This window comes from Emys orbicularis, chromosome 15 (genome assembly GCF_028017835.1).
Source record: "Emys orbicularis isolate rEmyOrb1 chromosome 15, rEmyOrb1.hap1, whole genome shotgun sequence".
In the NCBI taxonomy this organism is placed as follows: domain Eukaryota; kingdom Metazoa; phylum Chordata; order Testudines; family Emydidae; genus Emys; species Emys orbicularis.
Window position 1 is genome coordinate 33,914,903 of NC_088697.1, and position 27,011 is coordinate 33,941,913.

The window sequence follows — 27,011 nt, forward strand, 5'->3', positions numbered from 1 at the left end:
GCCCACCTATGGGCGTTGTCGCCGTGAGCGTGCTGCGGAGGGTGTCCCCCGGGGAAGTACCGCCAGCCCCGGGACTGAGCGCCACGCGCTGCTTCGCCTGCCCCCGGGAGGGACCCTGCCCCCGCCCGCACGCAGAGGCGGCAGCCGAGCCCCGTCAGCCGGAGCCGGGGCGCGCGGGGAGCCAGCCCCGTTACGGGGTGTGTGTGGGAGAAACGAGGGCCTGGTTCCCCTCCGCCCAACACGTGGCGCCTACCCACGTGCTTCCGGCGCTCGGAGGTGACGCGCGGCGCGGGGCGGTGACGTCTGCGGTTGCCAGCCTGAGGCTGAGCGAGAAGTGGAAGCGTCCGGGCCCCGGTAAGAAGCGGCAGCTCCGCCCCTCCCCCCCTCCCGCGGGGCGCGGGCCTGGGGGGCGGGGCTCGCAAGGGGCGGGCCTGGGACCAGCCGCGGAGCCCCGCGCCCCCTGCTCTGCGGCGCGGGGGGTTGCCAGGCCGGGCCTCGGTTCCCTTCCCCGCCGGCAGCAGCGCGGCGCTCGGCTCAGGTTCCCTCTCCGGCCACGGGCTGCCCCGGGGCCCGAAGCATAGCGGGGGTTTAATCAGGGGCCGTTAGCTGGCCCGGTCCGGGGTGCACCCCGATGGTGTGAGTGACCCTAAATCTCCGAGGGTCAGAAACTGGGATTGGACGACGGGCTGGGTCACGTCATAATTGTCCGGCTCTGTTCGCGTCCTCTGAGGCACCTGGCACTGCCCACTGCTGGAAGCCGAGATACGGGGCTAGATGGCTCATTGGTCCGACCCCGTGTGGGAGGGAGCCCTGGCTCCCTTTACCGGGGTGAATGGAGAGGACCGACTGGCGGGACTGTCATTCTGTGTATGAGCTCAGTTGCTTAGAGCGAAAGTTTGGGGGAGCTAAGGTTTTCATCTACTAACACTTAGCTCTTATATAGTGGTTTTCATCAGATCTCAGAGGGCTTTACAAAGGATATCAGTTGCTCATCACATGCAAATACTGTCTGGAAGTGCTGGTGTTCTGTTTTTTGGAAGCATGATGGGAACGGTTTACCGTGCACAAGTTTCCCATCCTCAGGTTCTTTGAATTGTGTGTGAGATATGGGGGGGAGAGAGCGTGAGGAAGAGAAGAACAGTGCAGGTGGAGAAAGTTGCATGAGCCCCACCAAATCAGATGTGTGTTTGTGGATGTGGGTAAAGCAGTGATAGAGCCTTGAATTTCACCTGCTTTGTGTCCCTGCTGTCACAGTGGCCCTGCCCTGCCTAACAAAGCTGACCACAGGAGCAGCTCTCAAAGACTGTTAACTCAAGTTTCCTTCCTGGGCTCCTATGGCACTCTGCTAAATTGCATAAGTATATGTCATCCAACACTCTGGAACCAGTACCAATGGCTATGCTAACCTGGAGGAAACAAGGAGGAGGGAGCTACAGAATAAGAACAAAAACAAGAAAGCCCAATAATTAGAAAGCAAAGAGGAAAAGGACAGAGAGTGCTGAGGTAGATATGGGCAGGAGAGAGAGAATGGTCAGAAGGAAGATGCAGCTGCCTGTGATGCATGGCATGAGGAGACATGGGGAGGGCATTCCAATCTCTTTCAAGGGGTTTTTCACCAGAAGAATGTTGGGAGTCACTTCTATACAATATTGTGCTTCTGGGGTGTTCTTGGATTTGCTCCATCTGCAAGTTGTGGCACCGGAGCTACCTTTTGGCTTGAATTAGAGCTGTTAGAGCAACAAGGTGGGTGAGGCACTGTCTGTTAGAGCAGTCATTTGAATGACATTTCACTATATAATAAATAAAACATTAGCATCTACTTTGATACATATAAACCTAAATGCTCAATTTTTTTCACTAGCTTGAATAATGTGATTTGATGCAGAACTCTGTCTCCATTGAGGGGAAAGAAGGAACGCACTTAGTGCTATTGTGACTTTGTGAGTCCTTGAATTTTTCTGCAGGTATCAGCTGTGTAAACAGTCTGAGTAAGTTTGTCCTTTGGCTTTGCACTAGATTGACTTGTGTACAGCAGTATTCCACAAGCTGCGATTCATGGTCTCTTGAAATGTCTAGAAGGGGATAAATATAAATTGCTCTTTCAGTCTGACAGGGACGTTGTAGTCCAGTGTAGGAACAGCCAAGGCTAGTTCCTTGGCTGTTCCTAATAAATGAAATACTGCCTCAGTTAAAAACCAAATCTGGCTTGCATGTGTTACAAATTAGGAAGTTATTCCATGGCAAACCAGCAAAACTCTAGGCTAAAAGTTAAGCTATTTTACTTTCTATACTGCCTGTATTTCTGTAGGGAAGGACAGGTGGAGTGGTCTGCCGAGTGTTGCATCTGATTATTTTAATGCTCTGATGAAGAATTAATAACTTTTAGAAGAAATAGTAAGGATCAACAAATGGACTGGGCTTCCTTTCCACCATTAGCTGGCCTCTTTGGGTATTCCTGCCAGCTCCCGTAGTGCTGAAATGGTAGGAGTGTTAGCATAGACCAGATCCCAGCATTCTTACCAGTGATAGCAGATCTAGACAACGTTGCTGTAAAAACATCTGTGTCCTGTCTCCATTAGTGTTCCCATCATGGATGTGGTTTCCCAATTAATGCTAGTGTAGGCATGGCCTTTGTCTGCAGTACTGCAACACTGTTTCCATGTAAGATCACTTACTGTAATAGGTACTAAGATACCTTAACAAGAAATGAATTTTGTTAGATACATCTAAGCATCCATAACTGAATTCCCTTGCTCTTTTCAGTTTCAGTTCAATGCTTAATTTTAATGAGTTAAAAGGTATCATTAAACATTGAAAAAATGTATCAAGGTAGAGCGCTTGTGTACTCCTTCAATTTTAATAGATGTGAAAGCAGGCATACTATTTTTAATGGTGGGTTCTTAGATGTGTAGTTAAATTGTCTTAACTCTTGGATTCCTAATTGAAAAAAATCCTCCCCACTAAGGCACTTCTGGTTTTATTTTTAAACTTTAAGAATTGTAGCTGCTGCTGTTAACCACTGCTTTGTGATTGTCATACCTGTTCTTTCTTCAGCCCCTCTCTCCACGTCTGGATGGAGCACACTTTAAAGTGAAATGACAGACCAAGAGAATAACAACAGCATCTCAAGTAACCCTTTTGCAGCCCTCTTCAGCTCCCTAGCTGATGCCAAGCAGTTTGCAGCGATCCAAAAACAGCAGCTGAGGCAGCTCACTGGTAAGAGGAGAAGGGAGACCAAACAATGCAGCTCTGGTTGCAGAGGGTCTTCCCTAACCACATATCTCTAAGGTTATCATACTCTGGTATGTGTTAACTATTCAGGTTCAGTACCCTGGGCAGGTTTGGGACCATCCATAAACAGAAATCTTTTTCAGGCCTGGACACTTGTAGCCAGGAGTCAGAATTGTCGGGTGGCCACAGTATTATTTGTATGTCAATATAGCATCTTACTTTGTGCACTTGAGGCCTGATCCAAAGCCCATTGAATTCACTGGGAGTCTTGCAGTTGACTTCAGTGAGCTTTGGATCAGGCCCTAAATTGTTGAGCCAACTTTTTTGTAGTCCACTAGAAAACCTTGGGGGAGAAGCCTGATCTGAATTCAGGACTGGGAGCCAGAAACACCTGAGTTCTGATCCCAGACTGAACACTGACTCTTGCTTTGACCAGGTCACTTGTGCCTTGATTCTTCTTCTTCCCACCCCCACCCCCCACCCACCCCACCCCTCACCCCCCGAGGTGCTGAGCACAGGGAGCTGTGGGTGCTTGGCATCAATCTTGCTGCCTCCATTTGGGGAATAATTCTATCAGCTATGTCACAGGAAGTCTTTACGAATTAATGTTCTAAAGATGGACATTAGTGTATAAGGGCTAAATATTATTATTTAAAGCAATACTCTTGTCTTACCACATCCATATGGGAGTCTTTTGGGAGACAAGGAGGGAGAATGGGAACTGGGCCATGCACCATTGCAGAAGACAAGTTGTAGAAGTAGCAAGAATGCTTGGGAAAGGGTGTGGATGTCTCCTTGGCCGTTCACCAACCAATCTGAATGGGCAGGGTGACTTGTTTCTTACCCACAGAATGTAGTGCTCTATTTTATTTTGTTCTGACAGTAGGTCTACTTTGCTTTTCAGTAGCAATTTATCTGATGTGAAAGGTTTAAATTTCTTGTTCTAAGACTTGCACTGTTTGACAGGTGCCTATGTTCAGACAAATATCAGGGGGTAGCTGTGTTAGTCTGTATCTACAAAAACAACAAGGAGTCTGGTGGCACCTTAAAGACTAACAGATTTATTTGGTCATAAGCTTTCGTGGGTAAAAATCTATGCCCAAATAAATCTATTAGTCTTTAAGGTGCCACCAGACTCCTTGTTGTTTATGTTCAGACAGTCTTTTCACAGATAAATATTTTTAAATGGCACTTTGTATTCTACAAAACAAAATGCCATTGCTTCCTTAATTCTTCAGCGTGGCGTGCAGACAGTGTATGGGCCTGTAACTCTTCTCCATGGCAGTGCCAGTGATGCTGGCAATCGATGAATATAGTGTGTAGACAGGACACAGGGTTCTTTATCAACTTGTTGTCCAACCCTGGTCTGAGCAGGGTGTTACAAAATGGTGTACATCACAGCCTACATCATCACTACCTTCAGCAGAACTGCACTATAACCATAGTGTGCTTACTGCTGTACTTGCCAGATAATGAATAATTCATGGTTTTACATGTAGAAACCTAAGCGTAGGTGTTTGAAATCAGTGGCGGCACAAAGATGGGCAGGACCTGTGCATGTCACTGATAGTGCTCCCTTGGGTTAGTTCAGCCCTTTTTGTTCCCAGAGACACACTGCTTACCCTTCATACTGCAGTGTTCATTTCTTCCTGGGCCAGAGACATGTTTATTTACTATCTTCTCTTTTCCAGCAGATGAAACCTCAGCCAGCCAAGATGACTCAGATAACAGTGTATCAGAGAGTCTGGATGACTGCGACTACTCTGTGGCTGAGATCAGCCGCTCCTTCCGCTCCCAGCAGGAGCTGTGTGAACAGCTCAACATCAATCACATGATCCAGAGGATCTTCCTCATCACCCTTGACAACAGTGAGTGGACATGCAGTGAAGACTTGTGTTACCCACCAGACTCTCAGGGTTACAAGATTTACTTGGCAAGCACAATAGCTGAGCCATGGGAGTAGTTATGAGTGTGTGTTAGTCTGGAGCAATCTTGGCTCCCAGGGGTTGAGATTAAGTCTGAAGACTAGTGTCAGATGTGTGTGACTGCACACTGCAGTCATGATTATTTATTATTTGTATTACAGTAGCCTCTGACTTTAGCAGACACCATCACACATCTCATCAGGATCATCCACTGGGCCCACCTCAGGGGTCTCATACTTGTGTTGTAATGCTTCTCTCTACCTGAGAGCTTATTGAATGTGCTCAAATTATGATTCTTCCCATCGTTCTTCATTTTCTAACATACTAAAAATGTAAAATAAATAAGAATCTGAAAATATTAAGCTATATAATTGCTTAAATATATGCATATAGTTATGGTGTACCCTCCTAGGTAGCAGAAAGATGTAACAAATCTAGTGTAAAGGCTCTATTTAGTTACAGAGGGGTAGCTGTGTTAGTCTGAATCTGTAAAAAGCAACAGAGGGTCCTGTGGCACCTTTAAGACTAACAGAAGTATTGGAGCATAAGCTTTCGTGGGTGAATGCCCACTTCATCAGACGCAATACATCTATTTAGTTGTAAATCAACATGTTTTAATGGTTATATAAGCCAATGAGAATGCACCTTTCTTTAGAAAATAACTGAACTACAAATGGAAAAGTTTGATTCAAATTGATAATTTAAATTGAGATTTTCCACTTGGGGATTTAAATCAATCCAGCCTGGAATAAATGTAAAGCGCTAAAATGGAGTTTGTATTATCCCCACTTGGCATGACTATGCAGCTAGGATATGGTTCACATCTTGCTTTCCTAAAACCCCAGTCGGTGCTGATGTGTTAGCCCCTTATTTGTAAAGTTCATAGAAATGTAGGACTGGAAAAGACCTTGAGAAGTCATCAAGTCCAGCCCCTGTACTGTGGCAGCACCAAATAAATCTAGACCATCTTTCACAGGTGATTGTCCATCCTATTCTTAACTACCCCATTGTTAGAAAGTTTTTCTTAATATCTAACCTAAATTTATCTTGCTGCAGATTAAGCCCATTACTACTTGTCCTACCTGCAGTGGACATGGAGAACAATTGATCACTGTCCCTTTTATAACAGCCCTTAACATATTTGAAGACTATCATCAGGTCCCTCCTTAGTAATCTTTTCTTGAAACTAAACATGCCCAGTTTTTTTAACCTTTCCTCATAGGTGAGGTTTTCTAAACCTTTTATCATTTTGTTGCTCTCCTCTGGGCTCTTCCATTTGTCCACATTTTTCCTAAAGTGTGACTCCTAGAAGTGGACACGGTACTTCAGTTGAGGCCTCCCCAGTTCTGAATACAGTGGGACAATTACCTCTGTATCTTACATCTTAACTGGATGCTCCAGTTAGTGCACCCCAGAATATTAGTTTTTTTGGAACTGCATCACATTATTGATTCATATTCAGTTTGTGATGCACTATAACCCACAGATCCTTTTCAGCTGTACCACTATCATCTGGCCAGTCATTCCCCATTTTGTAGTTGTGGCTCTGATTTTTCCTTCCCAACTGAAGTATTTTACATTTGTCTTTATTGAATTTCATCTTGTTGATTTCAGATGAATTCTCCCATTTGTCAAGCTCATTTTGAATTCTAATCCTGTCTCGAAAGTACTTGCAACTCCACCTGTCTTGGTGTCATCTGCAGATTTTATATGCATGCTCGCCACTCCATTATCCAACTCATTAATGAAAATATTTAATAATACTGAACCCAGGCGTGACCACTGTGGGACCCTACTAGATATGCTGTCCCAGGTTGACAATGAACCACTGATAACTACTACAGTCTTTCAACCACTTGTGCACCCATCTTATAATAATTTCATCTAGACCTCATTTCCCTACTTTGATTATGAGAATGGTATGTTGGACTGTGTCAAAAGCCTTACTAAAATCAAGATAATCATGTCTACACTCTTCTCTTCCCCCCCCCCCCCCCCATCCACTACGCCAGAAACGCAGGCAAAGAAGGAAATTAGGTTGGCTTGGCATGATTTGTTTTTGACATCCATGCTGGGTATTCCTTATAACTGTAAGCACCTCAAGGATGACACTAATAATTTGATCCAGTATATTTCCAGGTATCAAAGGTTAGGCTGACTGGTCTATAGTTCCCCTTTTTAAAAATAGGTATGTTTGCCCTTCTCCAGTCCTCTGGGACATCATCACCTGTCCTCCACGAGTTCTTGAAGATAACATAATGGTGCCAAGGTTGCTTCAGCTAATTCCCTAAGAACCCTAGGAGGAATTTCATCAGGACCTGCTGACTTGAGTACATCTAACTTATGTATATATTCTTTAACCTGTTCTTTCCCTGGGTTGTTAGCATTGCGTTGAGCGACTGATCACCATTAACCTTTTCAGTGAAGTCTGAAGCAAAATAGGCATTCAACACCTCAGCCTTCTTGATGTCATCAATTATTAGCTCTCCTTCCCCATTAAGATGAGGACCTACAGTTTCCTCTCGTCTCTCTCTTGCTCCTTATGTATTTAAATAACTTCTTATTGCCTTTTATGTCCCTTGCTAGGTGCAACTCATTTTGCGCCTTAGCCTTTCTGATTTTTGTCTCTATGCGCTTGTCCTATTCTTTTGTATGCCTCCTTAGCAATTTGTCCATGTTTCCATTTTGTGTAGGATTCTTTTTTGATTTTCAGCCCATTAAAGAGCTCCTGATGGAGCCATATTCTGTCCTATCTTTCCTTCGCATTGGAATAGTTGGAATTGTGCCTTTAATATTGTCTCCTTAAGAAACTGCAAACTCTCCTAAACTCCTTTATCCCTTAGATTTTCTTCCAGTGGGAATCTACCAGTTCTCTGAGTTTGTTAAAGATTGCTTTTTTGAAGTCCTTATTCTGCTTCTCTCACTTCTTCCTTTCCTTAGAATCATGACATCTATCATTTCATGATCACTTTCACCCAAATGACCTTCCACCTTCAGATTTGCAGGCAATTTCTCCCTGTTGGTCAGAATCAAGTCTAAAATGGCTGTTCCTCTGCTTACTACTTCCACTTTCTGAAACAAAAAGTTGTTCTCAAAGGCAGGAAAGAATTTTGCACCTTTCTTGGTGTCATTTGGCTATGGGTGAAGAATGTGATAATCCCATTGGAAACCAATTATACGTTGATTGACTGGCCTGGTATTAAAATACCTACTAGAGCACACTTTGTTCTTGCAAAGTGAGCTTCTGTATGTATGTGTAAATTGGGAAGTTCGCTCTCTTATGGGGCTGGCTTTAGTGAACATTGGGATATTACAATTAAAATGGATTTTTCCCAAACTGATTTTTAAACAGGATTCTGGTGTGTACCTGTGTGTTGTGCAGTGGATGTTGTATTGTCGTTTGTGTACCTTTTAAAAGATAACTGGTATATCATGTTCTAGAGTGAAACCTGTTTTTAAGCAATCATACAAAAACCACTTGCTCAGAAGAGAGAGCTTTTATCTAAAGGTTCAACAGAATTCTATAGGAAACCTTGTGGCAGGAGGATGGGGATATTTGATAGTTGTTTACAGCAGTTAGCTCCCTCTAGCAGGCAAGGTCCAATGTGCTGAACGCACTGTCGGTAGGCACATATTTGTGGTGGTTTGTTTAAGTGGATTTGATTATCCCCAGGTGATCCCAGTATGAAGAGCGGCAATGGAATTCCTGCTCGCTGTGTGTACCTGGAGGAAATGGCCGCAGAACTGGATGAACAAGACTGGCTTGACATGGAAAACATTGAACAGGTATCACCACTTCTCTGTCAACTTGTCTCTTTCAGGTTGGTGTCTGGCAGTCCTGAGCTAAAGAAGGTGCAGTGATTAATAAGCAGGTACCTGATTGCAGAGTATCTCCTCAAAAGTCCAGTCCCAAGTGGATATTTAATGACTCCTATTTAAAGATCAGGTCTGCATAAAACATTAATGATATGCGAGGAGAGCTTAACTCGTGCACATGTTACTGAGAAACCAGCATGCTCAGCTCTTTTTTTGTTGTTTTTAGACTAGGCTAACAATAGACCTTCTTTTGGTAATTTGCTTTGGGAAGCAGCGGCTGTGGAGAGCCAAACTGGCTGCATTCTGGGCACTGGGAAAGCACTGTGGGTTAGGTATAGGTGGTTATTCCTCACCAAATCGAGAAGGTGTCATTAATTTCTGTTATAGATTCATAGATTCTAGGACTGGAAGGGACCTCGAGAGGTCATCGAGTCCAGTCCCCTGCCCGCATGGCAGGACCAAATACTATCTAGACCATCCCTGACAGACATTTATCTAACCTACTCTTAAATATCTCCAGAGATGGAGATTCCACAACCTCCCTAGGCAATTTATTCCAATGTTTAACCACCCTGACAGTTAGGAACTTTTTCCTAATGTCCAACCTAGACCTCCCTTGCTGCAGATTAAGCCCATTGCTTCTTGTTCTATCCTTAGAGGCTAAGGTGAACAAGTTTTCTCCCTCCTCCTTATGACACCCTTTTAGATACCTGAAAACTGCTATCATGTCCCCTCTCAGTCTTCTCTTTTCCAAACTAAACAAACCCAATTCTTTCAGCCTTCCTTCATAGGTCATGTTCTCAAGACCTTTAATCATTCTTGTTGCTCTTCTCTGGACCCTTTCCAATTTCTCCACATCTTTCTTGAAATGCGGTGCCCAGAACTGGACACAATACTCCAGCTGAGGCCTAACCAGAGCAGAGTAGAGCGGAAGAATGACTTCTCGTGTCTTGCTCACAACACACCTGTTAATAAATCCCAGAATCATGTTTGCTTTTTTTGCAACAGCATCACACTGTTGACTCATATTTAGCTTGTGGTCCACTATAACCCCTAGATCCCTTTCTGCCGTACTCCTTCCTAGACAGTCTCTTCCCATTCTGTATGTGTGAAACTGATTTTTTCTTCCTAAGTGGAGCACTTTGCATTTGTCTTTGTTAAACTTCATCCTGTTTAACTCAGACCATTTCTCCAATTTGTCCAGATCATTTTGAATTATGACCCTGTCCTCCAAAGCAGTTGCAATCCCTCCCAGTCTGGTATCATCCGCAAACTTAATAAGCGTACTTTCTATGCCAATATCTAAGTCGTTAATGAAGATATTGAACAGAGCCGGTCCCAAAACAGACCCCTGCGGAACCCCACTCGTTATGCCTTTCCAGCAGGATTGGGAACCATTAATAACAACTCTCTGAGTACGGTTATCCAGCCAGTTATGCACCCACCTTATAGTAGCCCCATCTAAATTGTATTTGCCTAGTTTGTCGATAAGATAGTTTGTTCACGGCTTTTGTTAGCTGAAATTGAGATTTTACTGATGGGGACGGTTTAGTTCTTACAGTGCAGAAAAAATCTGGCTCTCAGCTACTAACAGTAACTTGAACTCTGCTCCTTCCCTGCACAGCATATTAGAGTTTACCCTCAAGTGCAGACTTGTTCACTAATGGTCAAATGTGCTGCTGCCTGTGACAACTGGGCTGGAAGTGACTTCAGGCTTAGTGGCTGTGAGCTTTGGAGTGCTTATAGGGTTAGCTAATACTAGCTCCTCCTAGTGGCTGCAGAGATCTGCTGCCAATGTGGGAGACTGAATGGGAAGATACAGGTTAGGAGTATGGTGACGGAATGGATAAAATCCCAAGGCCTCTCCCACTCCTCCAGTTTAATTTGCTGTGTCCGCCTTCTGGAAGGTAAGAACGCCTGTGCTTATAACAGTGGACAGTGGGAGTTGGTGCTCCAGTACTCAGTTCTGCCACCATCCACCTCATCAAAACATTGTAAAGAGACCTGCTCCTCTAACAGGACTGTCATGCTAATGCTTGTCAGGTTTTTTTTCAAAGGCAAGGGTTACAGACCCCTATTAGTAAAACTGCTGTAAATTTTGAAGGTGGGTGGAGAAGCTGTTGGCCTAGCAGACTGGGAAAAGTCTGAGAACCACTGGTCTAGCACTGAACTCTGTACATTTCTCAGTAGGGAAGGAAAGCCTAATGGGCAAAAAGGAGCCGTGTTAGGATGATTTGGTGTGGGGTGTTTTTTGTGGGGGGAACGAGGAGGGTTGTGACTTCAGACACTTGGGATTGTGTGTTTATTTTCAGTATATTTTTAATTGTGTGTCTAGGCACTCTTCACCCGCTTGTTGCTCCAGGAACCAGGAAATCACCTGATTTACATGACCTCTGTCAGCACACAGAATCTTTCAGCAGATAGAGACGCAGGAGAGAAACAGATTCTTCGCTACTTATATGCCTGTTTCCAGAGATCAAAGGAAGAGGTAGGTAGGCAGCCTTGGGAAGGGGAAGTAGCATCATATGCGGTCTGATTACTGACCTGAAATGAGCAAGTGGGCAGACTATCCACATATACCGGTACACTTCAGGGGACATCATTCCTCCTGTCTCAATTCCTTTTTCCATGCAGATAACCAAAGTGCCAGAGAACCTGCTGCCCTTTGCGGTTCGCTGCAGGAATCTGACTGTGTCGAACACTCGCACTGTTCTTCTCACCTCAGAGATTTATGTCAACCAGAATGTCTATGAGCAGCTGGTGGACCTGATGCTGGAGGCACTGAGAGGAGCGCGTAAGTTTATAACTATGTCTCTTTCTCCTGGTGGGTTAGTAGTTATCCTCAGATGACCAAATATTGTTGCTTTTTCTTTCCACTTTATAACAAGAACATCAAACCCAACTTCTCTGCTATTTAAGGTCCAAGCTTGACATTCAGAATCAAGTGAGCCATGTAAGCAGTAGATAGTCTTAGAGAAATGCCTAAAGTAATAGGGCAAGTTTGGTGGCCTCAGGACAGCTCAAGGTCTTGTGTAAAGGTGAAAGTAAAACCAGTTGACGCTAGCAAGACAAACTAACCCCACTAATAGAAACCTGTGGTGAGTGCAAAGCTGGCTGAACTGTATTTTACCCTTTGAGGGTCTGGACATTTTGTTAACTCTTTGTCTTGTATATTTTCATAAACATAATGGGTAAAATCCTGGTGCCATTGAAATCGAAGGGAGTTTAGCTATTGACTTGAAAGGGGCCAGGATTTCACCCACTGTAAATAACAGATCTGATCTAATGTACAAATTAAAATCCAAACTTATAAGTTACCTAAGGGGCAAGGAATAAGAATAAGTTCTTTAGACATCTTGGAAGAGGAGCATCTGACCGTGTCAGGAACCTTAACTAATAGGTCAATTCCTAGAGTTTAAAGTAACCTTTGAACAGGAGCGAGTAGAGCCAGAAATGGGATGGAGCCTGTGAACAGCTCAGTTCTTTTCAACACAAAGTGTAGGGGAAATTGCCGTCTGCTTTCTTGGTTTTCTGTGTCACTAGAGAAGTTAACACTTTGGCCCAAAGTGCAGTCCATGGATACCAGTCACCCAAGGGCCCCTCCTGGGGTCCACTGAATTTTATGGGATTGGTGTTGGGAGGAGAACTGGTCTATGAGAGTCTCTCTCTCTCTCTCACAAAGTATTCTACAGAATAAAATATTGAGACCCCCCTCTTTTATAAGGGATTGAAAATCAGAGGGGAAGTTCAAGTACGTTTAGTTAGTGTCCTTATCCCATCTGAAAACACAACTATGTCCACTTGGCAGGAGGAAAATGTGTCTAGTGATAAGAATGTTTCTAATGTCCTTGTCAAGCACAATTGGTTCTACTTAAAATGTGTTGGAAATTCTTGTCTCTTGATTTAATTTATCCCTAAGTAGTCAATATCTCAGGAGTCTCTAGATATGGACTTGCTAAAGCATGAGCTAACCCATGCAGCCCCCCAGAGCTTGCTGTACGCGTGACCTGCCGTCCTGCTATGGCTGGTATTTGACAATATGGTGTTACCTAATTGGCTGATGGTGAAGGATTATAACGAGATGAGCCTGAAGTGTTAATGGGCTGAAGCCACTAAAAAATACTTTGAATATTTCTGTTAAATGTTTTTCTACCCCTGCCCTTTACTTCTTTTCTTAGACTTTGAAGATGTGACTGAGTTTCTTGAGGAGGTCATAGAAGCCTTGACAATGGATGAGGAAGTACGGACATTTGGGGAGGTCATGGTTCCTGTGTTTGATATTCTGTTGGGTAGAATCAAAGACCTGGACCTTTGTCAGAATCTGCTGTACACATATCTGGATATGCTCCTCTATTTCACCAGACAGAAAGATATAGCACAGGTAAGTGTGTGTTAGTGCTGGTGAAAAGTGCCAGCTGTCTCCTGGAAAAGTGCTACACAGGCGGCAGCAGAGCAAATTCCCTCTACACTGTCCCACTAATATGCCTCTGCCATTACCCAGAAAGACTACCTCTACATAAAAGAGAGTAATTCACTTTCTGTGGCCCTTTGACGCTTAGCCTTGCTGATGAGCTCGCCAACAAGGAGAGAAACTGAATACGTCCACAGGCTGGTGGGTCTGATGTAGATGTACCTTCCTGTGCGGTGACTAATGGCTTTTGCTTTGGCTTTGTTATGAAATGACAGGCTGGATATGTGCAGGGCTCACATTCTGCTCTGGTGAATGTGCACTCTCAGTAAAGTGTGCTGCTATGACCCATGCATTCCAGTTGTAGTAAAGGGATTGTGTATTGGCTGTGTGCAGCATCCTACGTGATTCACAAATTATGTATTTATCTTCATCCTCTATGAGAAAAAACAAGAGCGAGAATGAAATAATTTGTTCCCACGTTCCTTCTCTAACAAGTTACTCCTACTGTTCTCTGACCACTCCCAAATCAACAGGTTCTCTTCATACTTTTATGAACAATAGCATGCACCTCTTCTGTCTCTTTAGGTTTTTGTAGACTACATTCAACCAAAGGACCCCACCCATGGGCAGATGTATCAGAAGACCCTGCTAGGAGTCATCTTGAGCATCTCCTGCTTGCTAAAGACCCCAGGCGTAGTGGAGAATCATGGATACTTTCTGAATCCATCCCGATCCAGTCCACAAGAGATCAAAGTGCAGGAGTCCAACATTCATCAGGTCGAGCTGAAGTGCATCAGTGCCACTTTCTAATACTGAACCACAGTGTGTATTCCTAAGGAAAGGAAGCCTTGTAATGGGTTACAGCAAACGACTTGGGCTCAGAAGATCTGGGTTCTGTTCCAGGCTCTGCCACAGGGTGGCTGTATGACCTTGGCAAGTCACTCCACCTCTGTGTGCTGTGATGCTGTTTCCCCACCTGTACAATGAGGATAGCACAGACCTCACAGGGTGTTGGGAGAATAACTCCATGGATGTGGGTAAAATGCTTTGGATTGCTCAGATGGAAGGTGCTGCAGAACTGCAAAATCTTAAAGAACTTTCTAGACATTAATGAATGAAGCATCACAAACCCTGGAAGATAGCTGTAATCCCTGTTCTGCAGGTGAGAAGACTCAAGCACAAAGGTTCCCCGTAGAGAGCCTGGCAGATCCAGGAGCAGAACCCAGATCACCTGGCTCCCAGTCATGTGCCCTACCACAAGACCATCTTTCCACCCAGTCACCTATAAAGAAGTTTGGTTTTACTTTCCATTGAAACAATTCATTATATCTCTTAAAGTGTCCTCCTTGCTTTTTGCTGTTGGCTTCAGGGTTGCTCTGTTCATCACATGTTGTCTCTGACAGGAGACACTGGTAAGGGGGCGTGGGAGCTACACCTAAACACCTATGGGTATGTCTGCACTCCAGCTGGGAGCATGCTTCCCAGCATGGGGTCGACAGACTCGCACTAACTCCCTCTGAGCTAGCGCACTAACAATTGTCACGTGAACCCACAACTCCGGCTAGCCACCTGAGCTCGGACCCAGGGGCAGGCAGGTTTGGACTTGGGCTGCTAGCCCGAGTCACTGCCCAGGCAGCAATGTCCACACTGCTGTTTTTAGCATGCTGGCTGGAGCAGAGCTCCCATGAGTGTCTAGCCAGGCCGGGAGGCAAGCTCCCAGCGGCAGGGTAGGCAGGCCCTAAGGGACTTCCCAGAAGATTAGGATGACTTGTGAACTCTCAGACCAACCTTGGAAAGTGCAAGTGAAATGGGTCTTTTTCAAAAATGCCTTCAATGATGGATTGGGTTTTTTATTTTATTTTTTGTAACAGTTTATGGCCCAGTTCCATGAGAAAATCTACCAGATGCTGAAGAACCTGTTACAGCTGTCTCCAGAGACCAAACACAGGATTCTGTCCTGGCTTGGAAACTGTCTCCATGCCAATGCAGGCCGTACAAAAATCTGGGCTAACCAGATGCCAGAGATCTTCTTCCAGATGTATGCCTCGGATGCCTTCTTTCTGAATCTAGGAGCTGCCCTCCTGAAACTGTGCCAGCCATTCTGTAAACCCAGATCTCCTAGGCTTCTCACCTTCGATCCCACCTACTGTGCCCTGAAAGAGCTGAATGAAGAGGAGAGGAGAAGTAAGAACGTGCATATGAAAGGTAGGTATGCTAGAAATGTTATGCTCGCCTTGTGTTGCATTTGCTTCCATCTGGGCTCACAAGCACTTTGTCTCCCCTACAACACTATACCTCATGCCTCTCCAGGAGGAAAAGGAGGCAACGGATTAGATGGGTAGTGGGGAAGGAATAAAGAAGCTGAAAAAAGTTAAAATATCACCCACACCAAGTCGGGTCTTTCTGACTGTGCTGAAGTCCCCTTCCCAGACCCAGCGGGGCAGTGTTAATTCACTGGTGCTTTTAATTTATTTAAGGCTTGGAAAAAGAAACATGTTTGATTCCAGCTGTGACTGAGAAGGAGCCAGAGTTTGCCCACAGCTACAATCTGGTGACCGAGAATTTAGTCCTGACACAATACACCCTCCATTTAGGATTTCACAGGTAACTCCTCTGCTAGCCTTGTAAGTCCAGGAAATGGTGGTTATAAACAGTGTTGATAACAGGGAAGTGCCACACAAACCTTTATTTCTTATGGATGTATTTTAAACCAGGGTGTGTGCAGGCTTGAGAGAGAGATTCTTTTGCCTAGGCTCAGGTAACATCTGGTGTTCTCAAATAACTGAAGAATGCTAAAATCATAAGGGAAATGTGTATTTTTAGTACCACTCTGTATCCATTCAATATTAAAAAAAAAAAAAAAAAATTCACCAGCCAGAAATACTCTTGAACAGGGAGTATCCTTCCAATATCTGAGGTCCAATACTGTTATGCCTGTTTCTCTGACTGTGCTGATGACACCTGAGCTCCAGGCTATAGCTAACAATTCAGCCTGGGGTTTATTTCACTTGTGCTCAAATTAAAAGCTAACAAGCCCATGAACCAGGCGTTATCTTTGGGCCTACTGAAGAGTTGGACCCCTGGTTTGACTTTGATAATGTCTGGTTCATGGGCTTGTTAGCTTTCATTATCATTTAGCTGCTGATCTTTCCCCAGAAGAGAAAAGGCCCATGTCTCCTGTCTGTACTGGAGAGTGTAACTGTCTCAGGATACTTGTACTCTGTAGAATATTTGAACTGCCATAGTGAGTGGGTTTCATTTTAAGCAGGTTAGGAAGATAACTGGCTGCTCTTCTCAGGAAGTGGTCTGCTGGACGCTAAAATGTACTGTTCCCTTAGCCTCCCACTGTGAATTGTTGCCGGGATACTGTAAGGTCACTAATGATCCAAGCATACTCACCTTCCGTGTGGTTTATTATCTAAATATAGAAATAGCCGAAAATTATGCAAATGGCTTTGTTGCTGGGAAACTGAAAATGTATGCAAGGAAACATCACCACATTACCTAGAAAATCCCTGACTTTGGTAATCTGAGGATTTACAACTGCATAGGCCAAGCTAGCCATCTGGTGCAGTTAGCACTGGTGGATCACCAGATTTGTCATTCTGCAGACCGGTTTGCAAGAGAGCTCCTTTTCTGGAACTACACCCTCCCAATCGCTCACTGTCTGATTCTGATAGTATTCCATTCGGCAGACCACCAGACAGTATTATTCATGGGGGATAATTTGAGGACAGTGGATTAAAATAACGCTCACTCAGTTACATCCTTCTTTCTGCTTATTCAGATGGAATGGAGCAGTTTCTAAAGCTGGTACTGTGCCCTGCTTTTTTCTGCCCTCTCAGCTGCTTCTGCCAGCTGCACAACACCACTCAGTATTACACAGGCAGGGTAAAAGTAGGTGCACATTTATGAGCTATGTGGGCAATCTGTATTAAATCTATTTTCATCTAGTCTCTGGTATTCTCATTTTTGTTTTGTGGGCAGGTTGCATGATCAGATGGTAAAGATAAACCAAAGCCTTCACCGGCTGCAAGTAGCCTGGCGAGAGGCTCAACAAAGTTCCAGCCCTGCAACAGACAGTCTGCGGGAGCAGTTCGAACGCCTGATGACTGTCTATCTCTCCACCAAAACATCAGTGACTGAGCCACAAATGCTACAGAACTGCCTGAATTTGCAGGTGTCCATGGCAGTTCTCCTGGTCCAGCTGGCTATAGGAAACCAAGGGACTGAGCCTATAGATCTGACATTCCCTTTGCCAGTCGTGGAGCACAGTGCACTGGCTTACGTACCAGGTGAATGAGATCACTCAGGATCACTGCTTTTCATTAAGACAAACACACCTTTAAAGGGAGAGGGCCAAGCAACTTCTCACCTTAAAATTACTCTCGTATCCTTTTCCGTTTGCATTATATATACAGTATATGGCCTGACTCTTTCGGAGGTACTGAGTGCCTGCATTTTGCAGGAACTCAACACCTTGCAAAATCAGGGCTGTAGGCCCTGTACAGAAACAATGTGAAGTTCTGCTCCAAAATTTCAAGAGTGCAGATGACAAAGTGATGAGCATCATAGAAATGACTGAGAGCGTAAACTTGTGATTTTAAACAGATTGTGCAAGCTAAGCCAGGTTTGGGCTGGATGTGTGCTGGCATGGGAATTGTCCATGGAAATTCTGAATTTTCCAGGAAGTGATGGGATGTTGGTGATCCAGTAGATAGCGCTGTTCTGTGTCAGTGCTGAACCAACACCCCTGTTTGTTGACAGGGGTCACTGTACTGGTGGAAGTGCTGTCTTGCAGATGAGACAAACTAAGGTCCTGGCCCCTTTTAAAAGTATCAGGCACTTTCTGTACGAGCTGAAGTGTCCAATCCCAATGTCCTGCCAAATTCCAATTTAGGCAGAATGTAATTACTCATCTAACATTTCCCCTGCAGTTTCAATTGGATATGGATCCTTCAGCTGTGGTTTACAGTTATGTACTGCTAAACAGCTACCAAGTTTCACCCCAAAGGTGACTTGCCTCCATGGTGGGGTGAAGTGTCTCCGTATACAGTAAATTGTATCAGTTTGGGGATCCTTTGGAATTGTGTTTTTTTTTTTTTTTTTTTTTTTTGTAAATACAAACTGTTCCTGTTAGGTCTAGGGATACAGTTTTTACAGGCTGTGCTGGCATCCTCAATAATTGCTTCATTTGTTCATTGGCATTAAACAACCATGTTAATTTTAATCACCATTAGAAGCACTGGGGGGGAAACATAAAGGGAAGGATAGAAAAGAGTGCCTGAAGGAACTTCCTGAGGAGACACTAATACTTATGACTTCTGTTCACAGAATTCTTTGCTGATAATTTGGGTGATTTCTTCATTTTCCTGCGGCGTTTTGCTGATGACATCTTGGAGACTTCTGCAGACTCTCTGGAGCATGTCTTTCACTTTATTACTGTTTTCACGGGTGATGTAGAGAGGTAGATAAGTTTCCAGCCCTTTGTCCTTTTACATTTACTGCGAAGCATCCAGAGAGAGAAACAAACAAGTAAAAATCATAAGGGGTGTCTTGAGGTTTGATGTAAACGTTAATGACTCAGCTGATCTACCGGAGCAATAGCCAAGAATTTTACCCACGAGAGGCATAATAAGCAAAGAACTTTACCCCAAAGCACTTGGGCTTCATGTAAGGCACAAATGGGAGTTCAGCATTTAGTTCCTTGTTAAAGCCAAATTAACTGTAATGTTGGGAGCCTATCTAGTTACAACTGGTTGTTAGTGAACTTTGAGTCACGATGGAATGCCTGACACTTGCATTTCCATTAAATGTTGTTCCCCGGTCTTCCCCATACGTCCCCTGAAGGAGGAAGCTGAAGTACGTCTCCCAAAATTGTTTTCACAATCAGGTGTTTTATATTTGTGTCAAAAAAAAAAAAAAGGGGGGGATTTTCACAGCATTTACAGTTGTAGGGAAGAGTGCTGGGGCATCAGGAGGGGTGGTCTGGTTTATCACTTCTGCAGAAGCAAGTGAGTGTGTGTACAATAGTGTGTTTACATGTAACAGATGAGGTCAGCACATCTCCATCTATATGAAAAGCACCTGAAAAATACTTCCTTTTATTGTTCTACTACTACCATGATGCCTCAAACAAGGAAACAAATAGGTATTGTGTGTGTACAGCGGAACTTGGTCTTGGGGAGCACCACTTGTGATTGCTTGGCTAGGGATCAGAAATTACTTTCCAGAATCCATTGGTGCTAATGTCTTTGCCCCTCACTTACACTGATCACTGGGGCTTTTGATTATAAGGGTCAGACCGAAAGAAATTTCAAACCAGATTTTTATTTCCAAAGACAGGAAATAATTTTGCACCTTTTTGTTGCTGTTCAGCTGCGGGTAAAGAACATTACAACTAAGGGCTGGGCCAGTTAGAGAGAGTTATAACCTTAGTGACCTGCTGTGGCACTAGGGGACAGATGTTCAGAAATGAGCGCTTGCAATTCCAAGTTAAGTCACTGGGAGCTGCAAGTGCTTAGCACCTTTGAAAACCAGGCCCCACGTACCCAGTAGAACTTGTGCTGTCTTTGAAAAATGGAGATTTTGCTTTATGGTCATGACTGATTTGGGAAATTTCCTGCTTTCTGCAATTGGATGTTTCCCTAATGATCAAAATAGGGGTTGTCTAGATTGGTCTATTTTAGTTGTTTCTGAGACATCTGTTGCCTCGGTGCTTGTTGCCTAAGCACTGAACAAAATTATGACCAGAGTTATTGATCCTTATGGTAAGATATCATTGTGTACACTGTGTTCATGCTATTCATTTGTTAATATTTGTGTGTGCATAATTATATTCATGGCAACAACAGGAGCAGGTAAACTCCATCTTCTCCCTGGGGTGCTATTTGCAACTGCCCAGCATGGGAGTTGGGAGACCCGGGGTCTGTTCCCACTTCTTTCACTGACTGCAGTTTTGGACAGGTCACTAAACCCCTGTGCCCCACCTATATAATGGGGACAATAATGCTTACCCAACCTTTGCTGAATGCTCTCAGATATATTAGTAAGAGCACTCTGTAAGTTCAAAATACTTCTGCTGTTCTATAAGTAGGAGACAGAGGCATTAGACAGGTTCAGCACATAGCTGATATAACAGAATGTTTGCCACCAAAACACATTTGGGCTAGGGCAGAAGAGCCACAACTGATGAGCAAGCACAATGTGCAGTAGTATGCATCACCGAGAGTGTGTTCTAGGAGGGATGAGGCCAAAAGCTTCAACCGTCACTCCCTTTGTAACCCTTCTGTCTGAGGTTTAACCACTAGTGACTGAGAATGACCATGGCATGCTGTTAGGAATGCAAGTGGTAGGTCAGGTTATGTCAGAAGTTTGGCTGCACAAGTGTAGTGGTGTTAGCCAGCCCTTCCCCATGTGGATGGCCTCAATCTTTGGGATTCTCTTTGGTCAGTCAAATTCCCCTTTTGCTCTAAACTGCCCTATTATATCGGTTTTTCTTTTCCAGGATGAAGAATCCTCACCTGCGAGCCAAGCTGGCAGAAGTGTTGGAAGCAGTGATGCCTCACTTAGATCAGGTCCAGAACCCACTTGTCTCCAGCATGTTCCATCGCGAGCGAGTGTTCTGCTCCTACCACCACGCTGCCCATCTTGCAGAGGCACTCATCAAGGTCTTTGTGGATATTGAGTTTACAGGTAAACAGGGAAGGGGAGGGATTTTGTCTCTTACCCTGAGAAGAATCTGTGGGAGGATGTCTGCATGCTTTGACATACCTTGTTCTATTGACAGTGGTGCACCAAACCTAATCTATTCAGGCTTGGTCAAATCCATTCGACCATATTAGACAGATGGCACTTTAGCAAAAATGCAGCTATTTTGAATTGCTGATACATGCAAAACTGCAACATATCAGGAAAATAGATGCTCTGGAAAGCTACATTTCACGGTCTAATCAGGTCTATTAACGTACTTATCTAGCCATGCCCACTAGGGGTTCCATCCTGCTCCCATTGAAGACAGCAAAACTCACATTGATTTCAGCATGAGCCTGCTCAGCTGAGGGGGAAATGAGCACATGTCCACACTCACAGACCTTCCATAGATAGCTTTTCTCAGAGCGCCCTCCCCCCCCCCCCAACACATTTGTATTCTTACCGCCCTACATCCCAGCCAGGATTCTCTTCTCCCTCTTGATCACCTCAGTCCGAGAGGGAGAATCACTACGAAGCAAGGAGAGCTGCTCCCCTCTCCTCTCACAACCAGAGTCTAAGTATGTTGCCTCCACAGCATTTCTGGCCCCTGCTTCCTGGACCTGGAACTCTGCATTCGACTGGCCCTTGCACACTAATTTTATATCCTGACATTGTGCTCGAACATAATTACCGTTTATTCAGGGTCCTCATCCCTAAGAGGTATCCAGCAGCTCAGTAGACTGAATCCGCACTGCTTGCCTTACATGCTTAGTGGTTAATCCAGCTCCCACTGAAGTCAGTGATAGCCTTGCTACTGACGTCCATAGGAACAGGATTGAGCCCTTTGTCTGATGCGGGGTGGTTGATGCTGTGTGCTTCAACTTGGTTGCTTCCTGTGAGCTGACAGTCAGCACTTGTGCTATTGCAAACCACTGCCAGGGAAGTGGTTTCAACAACACAAACACAGTGAACTCCCAAGATACTGTTATTAACTGGGATGCTTATTCCAAGGGAAAATGGAGCAAAAGCATCTGATGTACCAGTCACTTTTTAAAAGTCTCTCTTACTTTCAAAGGCACTAGCGTTGGCCTCTTTCCTGTTTCTTTGAGGTAAAGAGGCCTCAAAATCAGGACAGTTTATCTCCCTTGTTAACTTTAACAACTCCTTTAAAATAGTACAGGAACCTCTCGGATGTCAGAGTCCTGTCATCTTCCCCAGACTGAGCCAGACTGGTTGCCTTAGTTGGGTAAAACTCTCCAAGTGCATGTAAAGTCTGTATAAAATAAAGTCCCTGGGCTCTGTGAAGCTTATACAATATTGGAGCTGCATAGCAAGAAAAGATCATGCAACAATGAGTCCGGTGATAATAGCAAGTTTATATTTGAAAGTAGCATTTAGTTGACTCTTGCTTCCTGACTTTGGCTGTGTTTCAGGAACCTGCTGTGAAAGTTATTCCTTGCTGAGCAGGGTGCACTGGGAAGTCAGCTTTTGAGTTTTCTCAAGGAAGTGAGCAAGTGTTGCTCTCCCCTGGCCTGATGCTAAGTGTGAACTGTGGAGAGGTTAAAAATACAGTGCCGATTCTTGCTGCTGAATTGAAACTTCCTCTCCCTTTTGCTTTTATTTAGGGGATCCACATCAGTTTGAGCAGAAGTTTAACTATCGTCGACCCATGTATCCCATTCTCAGGTACATGTGGGGGACAGATTCATACCGGCAAAGTATAAAGGTATTTAAGATAAGCACGTCAGTAGTTTGTTTGGTTTGTACAATGCTGTATTAAGTGTTGAGTTATGTGTCCTTAAGTTTGAACTGTGGTGGAGCATTAACTCATCATTTCTGTGTGTGACTTGTAGGGTCTGGCTGATTATGCCTCGGAAAACCTAGAGGCAATGAACCCTCCTCTCTTCCTACGCTTCCTTAACTTGCTCATGAACGATGCCATTTTCCTGTTGGATGAAGCCATACAGGTAGGGCTTGGAAGGCGCTCTAGCTGTGGCACCAGAAGCAGGCACAGCTCCTGTGTTTGAGATGGCTGATTAAAATACCAGACCTATATCACAAGTGAAATTAGGCTCATCCTAGCTCCTAGTGATGTGTGTCTACATCAGATGCTTTTCAAGCAGTTTGGCAGAGTTCAGCTAGATTGATAGTCTGCTCAGGAGAAACCAAGAGGTGGAGTAGTGAGAGGTGCTGGAGGGCATGATTGAAGGACATTGGCAGAACTGTGTTGGGACCTGGGACTAGAACCCCAGGGCTCTTGCAGACCGAGATCAGTATTGGGTTGGTGTGGCTGGAGGGAGGGAGGAAGCCAAAACAAAAGAAGGTTTTTCAGGTCAGGACTGAAGTACATTGGCACAGTCGTGAGGAAGTCTACCTGTTGCTTATCTGAGCTATAACTGGCTCATGTGAATCTTCTTGCAGTTTGTGATTACCAAATCCCTCTGGCCTCCTTTGCAAATGCCTTGTTATCTTAACAGATGCTGCTGTCTCAAGACAGGCTTGTCCTTTGGGCTTACAAGGCATCAGACCCAGATGAACTTCTTTGTCCCCAGCGTGTGATTATTTTCTAACCGCATCTTTTGGAGCTGCTTCTTGCTACTATAAAAAGGGCCCTTTGTTTGGAGAGCTCAGCTGTATGTCCCATTGTGGAAGTGTGGGCCTGGGGACTAGCAGATGAGCCAGGCAGCATAGATGTAACCCACCTGCTTGAATGTTTGTAGGTTCTTCCTAATGTTGCTTGTGGTTTAAGTGAATGTTCTGTGTTTTTGTTTGTTAAACGTATGTGGCCGTGGGAGCCTTGTGTAAACTCAGAGAGAAGTGCTCCTGTCACTGACAGAGTTGGCTCGCTGTGGGACTTACTGTGACCTGGAGCTCTGCTGTGTGAGGTTCACTACATCACTGGGAATACAAAGAGATCCACAGCTGCGAAGAAACTTAAAAGTTACTTCCGTGTTATGGCTGAATCTTACTTAACCCCAAGAAATGAAATCCTTGATTAATCTGCTTCACCCTTTACTCAATCCTTCTCCGCCCACCTACCAGTTTTTCTCTCCTAGTTTCCCTGATCCTTTTTGAGGCCCCATGTAATTGTTGCTGATCTCTTGTTCAGCTGCAGTGAACTAAACTCTCTTTGGAATCTATCAGTCAGCGCTTCTGCTGGTGGTAGGAAGCTCGTGAGAACTTGTGCTGACATGGCAGAGGAGAGGTCCAGTCTGTAAATTGGGTTCTGTTGTGCCTGGCACCCAGAACTTCAGCTGATACTCTGGGTTAATTTATTTCCTTTCTTGGTTTTGGTTTATTTGTGTAATTGGTGCTGGTGACAAATACCCAGTTGAAAGTACTTAGACTTAAATCCTCTGTTTATCTACAAGCTACATTGATCACAGGCAGCAGCAGTTAAGGCTTCCCCAAAACTGCTCTGTCAAGGGACTTCAACCTACCCTCAAGGGAAGAGAGGAGTGCCTCCATGGTCCAATTCAACCCAGGCCGTCTTTCCTGAGGTTGCTAATTTTGTAGTGATGTTTCTCTGATGTGCACATCTGCCGTCTAAGAGACTTCCCGAGACCTACTGAACTCATGGAATGATTTCCCATCTGAGAGGCGATGAAAGCATTTTGAGCTTGCCAGGTTTACTAAGTAGACCATTGCTCACTTCCTCTGCTTTATCTTTACAGTACCTCAGTAAAATAAAAGTTCAGCAGATAGAGAAGGACCGTGGTGAGTGGGACAACCTGTCCCAGGAGGCTCGTCGGGAGAAGGAGTCCAGTCTGCAAATGTTTGGTCAGCTGGCTCGCTTCCACAACATCATGTCCAATGAAACCATCGGAACCCTGGCCTTTCTGACCTCGGGTACGGACAGCAAATCCTGCTGGCTGGGAATCGGAGAGTGGCAGTGGTGGGGAGAGCTTTTCCTGGTTTAAGGGGTTGGTGCAGAAAGGTTGATTTATTTTGATGCTCAGAGAGCTGTTGTCTTTTATTCCAGAGATTAAGTCCCTGTTTGTGCACCCTTTCCTTGCTGAGCGCATCATCTCCATGCTGAACTACTTCCTGCAGCACCTGGTTGGTCCTAAAATGGGAGCATTAAAAGTCAAGGATTTCAGCGAGTTTGACTTCAAACCTCAGCAGCTCGTTTCTGACATCTGCAACATCTACTTAAACCTTGGGTATGTGAGGGTGTGAGAAGCTGCAGCAGGGCAGCAGTCCTGGAGAAATAGGACCCCGCTACACAATGGATTCATGTTGCTGGGGTGGCAAAGAAAAATTATTTCTGGGTATTTATCTTGGTAATTCCATTAGCGGGATGCTGCTGAGGACCAAATTCTCTCCTGAGTTGACTGCAGTCAGCATAAATCCAACCAGAAATTATTTTGGGTTCTAAAACTTGTTTTTAAACCACCACCCCTCATCTGAGCAAATAAATGTTTAAGACTTTAAAGAGGGACTCCGAATAATGGAGAGTCTGTATATTAAGTATAGCAGACTTTTCTCTAGGAAATCTGGCCAGTATAATGCCATTTCATGTGTTATATGTAATTCTATTTACACTGGGAGCTGAACTCTGCTAGCTGTGATTGTGTTTAAACATGATGGTGTCTAGCAGAGTTCTCTCACAATCCCCTGGCCAGTGTGTCGTGTGGTGGTTTTGTATGTTGTGATTTATTGATTTATTCATTTTGTCTTTTTTTGAAAATCATGGTAGCCAAGCTATGCTATACACTGGCTCCTTGTCCCTGGTAGGATATAACACATTTTATAATAGCGTTTTAAAACACACCCCCACCCCCAAACCATCCACACTAGCAAGGGAAAACACCTACAACCCTGACAGCAGTAGCAGAGTTTTTAAATATGGTTGTAGCTAGTGTAAAGCCTATCCCAGTGTGGAGACCGGCTAGAGGAAACGACTTAGCTGTTATGGTTATTATTCTTTCACTTTTCATCTCCTGTATATGTTTACTGAAGTAATTCAGCTGTTGTGCGGGTCGATGTCTCTGCAGCCTAGCAAATCACTCCCTTTTTCACAAGTGTCAACTCTTACATTCTCTTTCTTTTTGCAATTGTGGTTCAGCGATGAAGAGAATTTCTGTGCCACGGTGCCCAAGGATGGGCGCTCCTATTCACCGACACTGTTCGCTCAGACAGTCAGAGTCCTAAAGAAAATCAATAAGCCTGGCAACATGATAGTGGCTTTCAGTAACCTGGCTGAGCGGATCAAGGTGAGAGGAGTAAGAGGGGAGGAGGACAGTGTTGGTGATTTAATCCATTTATCGATGGTCCCTCTAAGCAGAGTTCTCTATTCATATTTTACTATGAAAGTTCTTGAATGTGCCCCTCAGCTCCTTATCTGATTTATCTCTCTCCTTCTCCCCTTGTCTTCAATTGTGATTCCCCCCAACACCCACTCACGTTCTTCAGCCTCACTCTGGCTCCCAGTCCCAGTATACCTCCCTGGGCTCCTCATCCATTCACAGTGTCGTTCTGTCCCGGGACTCCATTTCGCAGTTTCTTTGCCCTGGCAGTCCCACTTATCCCCACCCGCGTGCATCCTGGCTTCTTGTCAGATTTATCTCCTGTTTCCCCATCCATTGGTAGCCAGTCCTAGTCTCCTCCCACACCCTGACTCCCAGCTTCCCTCTCCCCTGCAGTCTGTCTCCCCATCCTCCTTGTGTCAGTCTGCTTCCCCCACCTCTACAGGGTCTCTCTCTCGTCCCCCTTTGCATTCAGACTAGGCAGCTTCCTCTTGCTCACTGCCTGGACAGCAGCAGCAGGGTCATTGAGGCTATGTCTACACAGGGATAAAAGGCACACGTCTGGCTGGGGTCAACTGACTTAGGCTCGCAGAGCTGAAAAATCATTGTGCAGACATTCGGGCTTGGGTTGGAGCCCGGGTTCTGGGACCCGGTGAGCAGGAGGGTCCCAAAGCTTGGGCTCCAGCC

General features: G+C 44.8%; 1 protein-coding gene across 1 annotated transcript in view; it reads left to right on the top strand.

Annotated features, from left to right (window-relative positions):
- The first annotated feature begins 290 nt into the window (after positions 1-290).
- Positions 291-27,011, top strand: part of UBE4A (ubiquitination factor E4A) — a 30,861-nt gene continuing 4,140 nt past the window's right edge. The window contains exons 1-18 of the mRNA XM_065417078.1: positions 291-354; positions 3,055-3,216; positions 4,926-5,099; positions 8,830-8,942; positions 11,308-11,460; positions 11,607-11,766; positions 13,151-13,353; positions 13,969-14,160; positions 15,255-15,588; positions 15,861-15,987; positions 17,371-17,678; positions 18,718-18,850; positions 20,891-21,078; positions 22,701-22,801; positions 22,929-23,042; positions 24,750-24,924; positions 25,058-25,238; positions 26,144-26,291. Coding sequence (XP_065273150.1) covers positions 3,096-3,216; positions 4,926-5,099; positions 8,830-8,942; positions 11,308-11,460; positions 11,607-11,766; positions 13,151-13,353; positions 13,969-14,160; positions 15,255-15,588; positions 15,861-15,987; positions 17,371-17,678; positions 18,718-18,850; positions 20,891-21,078; positions 22,701-22,801; positions 22,929-23,042; positions 24,750-24,924; positions 25,058-25,238; positions 26,144-26,291 — 2,925 coding nt within the window. The 5' untranslated portion in view covers positions 291-354; positions 3,055-3,095. The remainder of the gene's footprint in view (positions 355-3,054; positions 3,217-4,925; positions 5,100-8,829; positions 8,943-11,307; positions 11,461-11,606; positions 11,767-13,150; positions 13,354-13,968; positions 14,161-15,254; positions 15,589-15,860; positions 15,988-17,370; positions 17,679-18,717; positions 18,851-20,890; positions 21,079-22,700; positions 22,802-22,928; positions 23,043-24,749; positions 24,925-25,057; positions 25,239-26,143; positions 26,292-27,011) is intronic.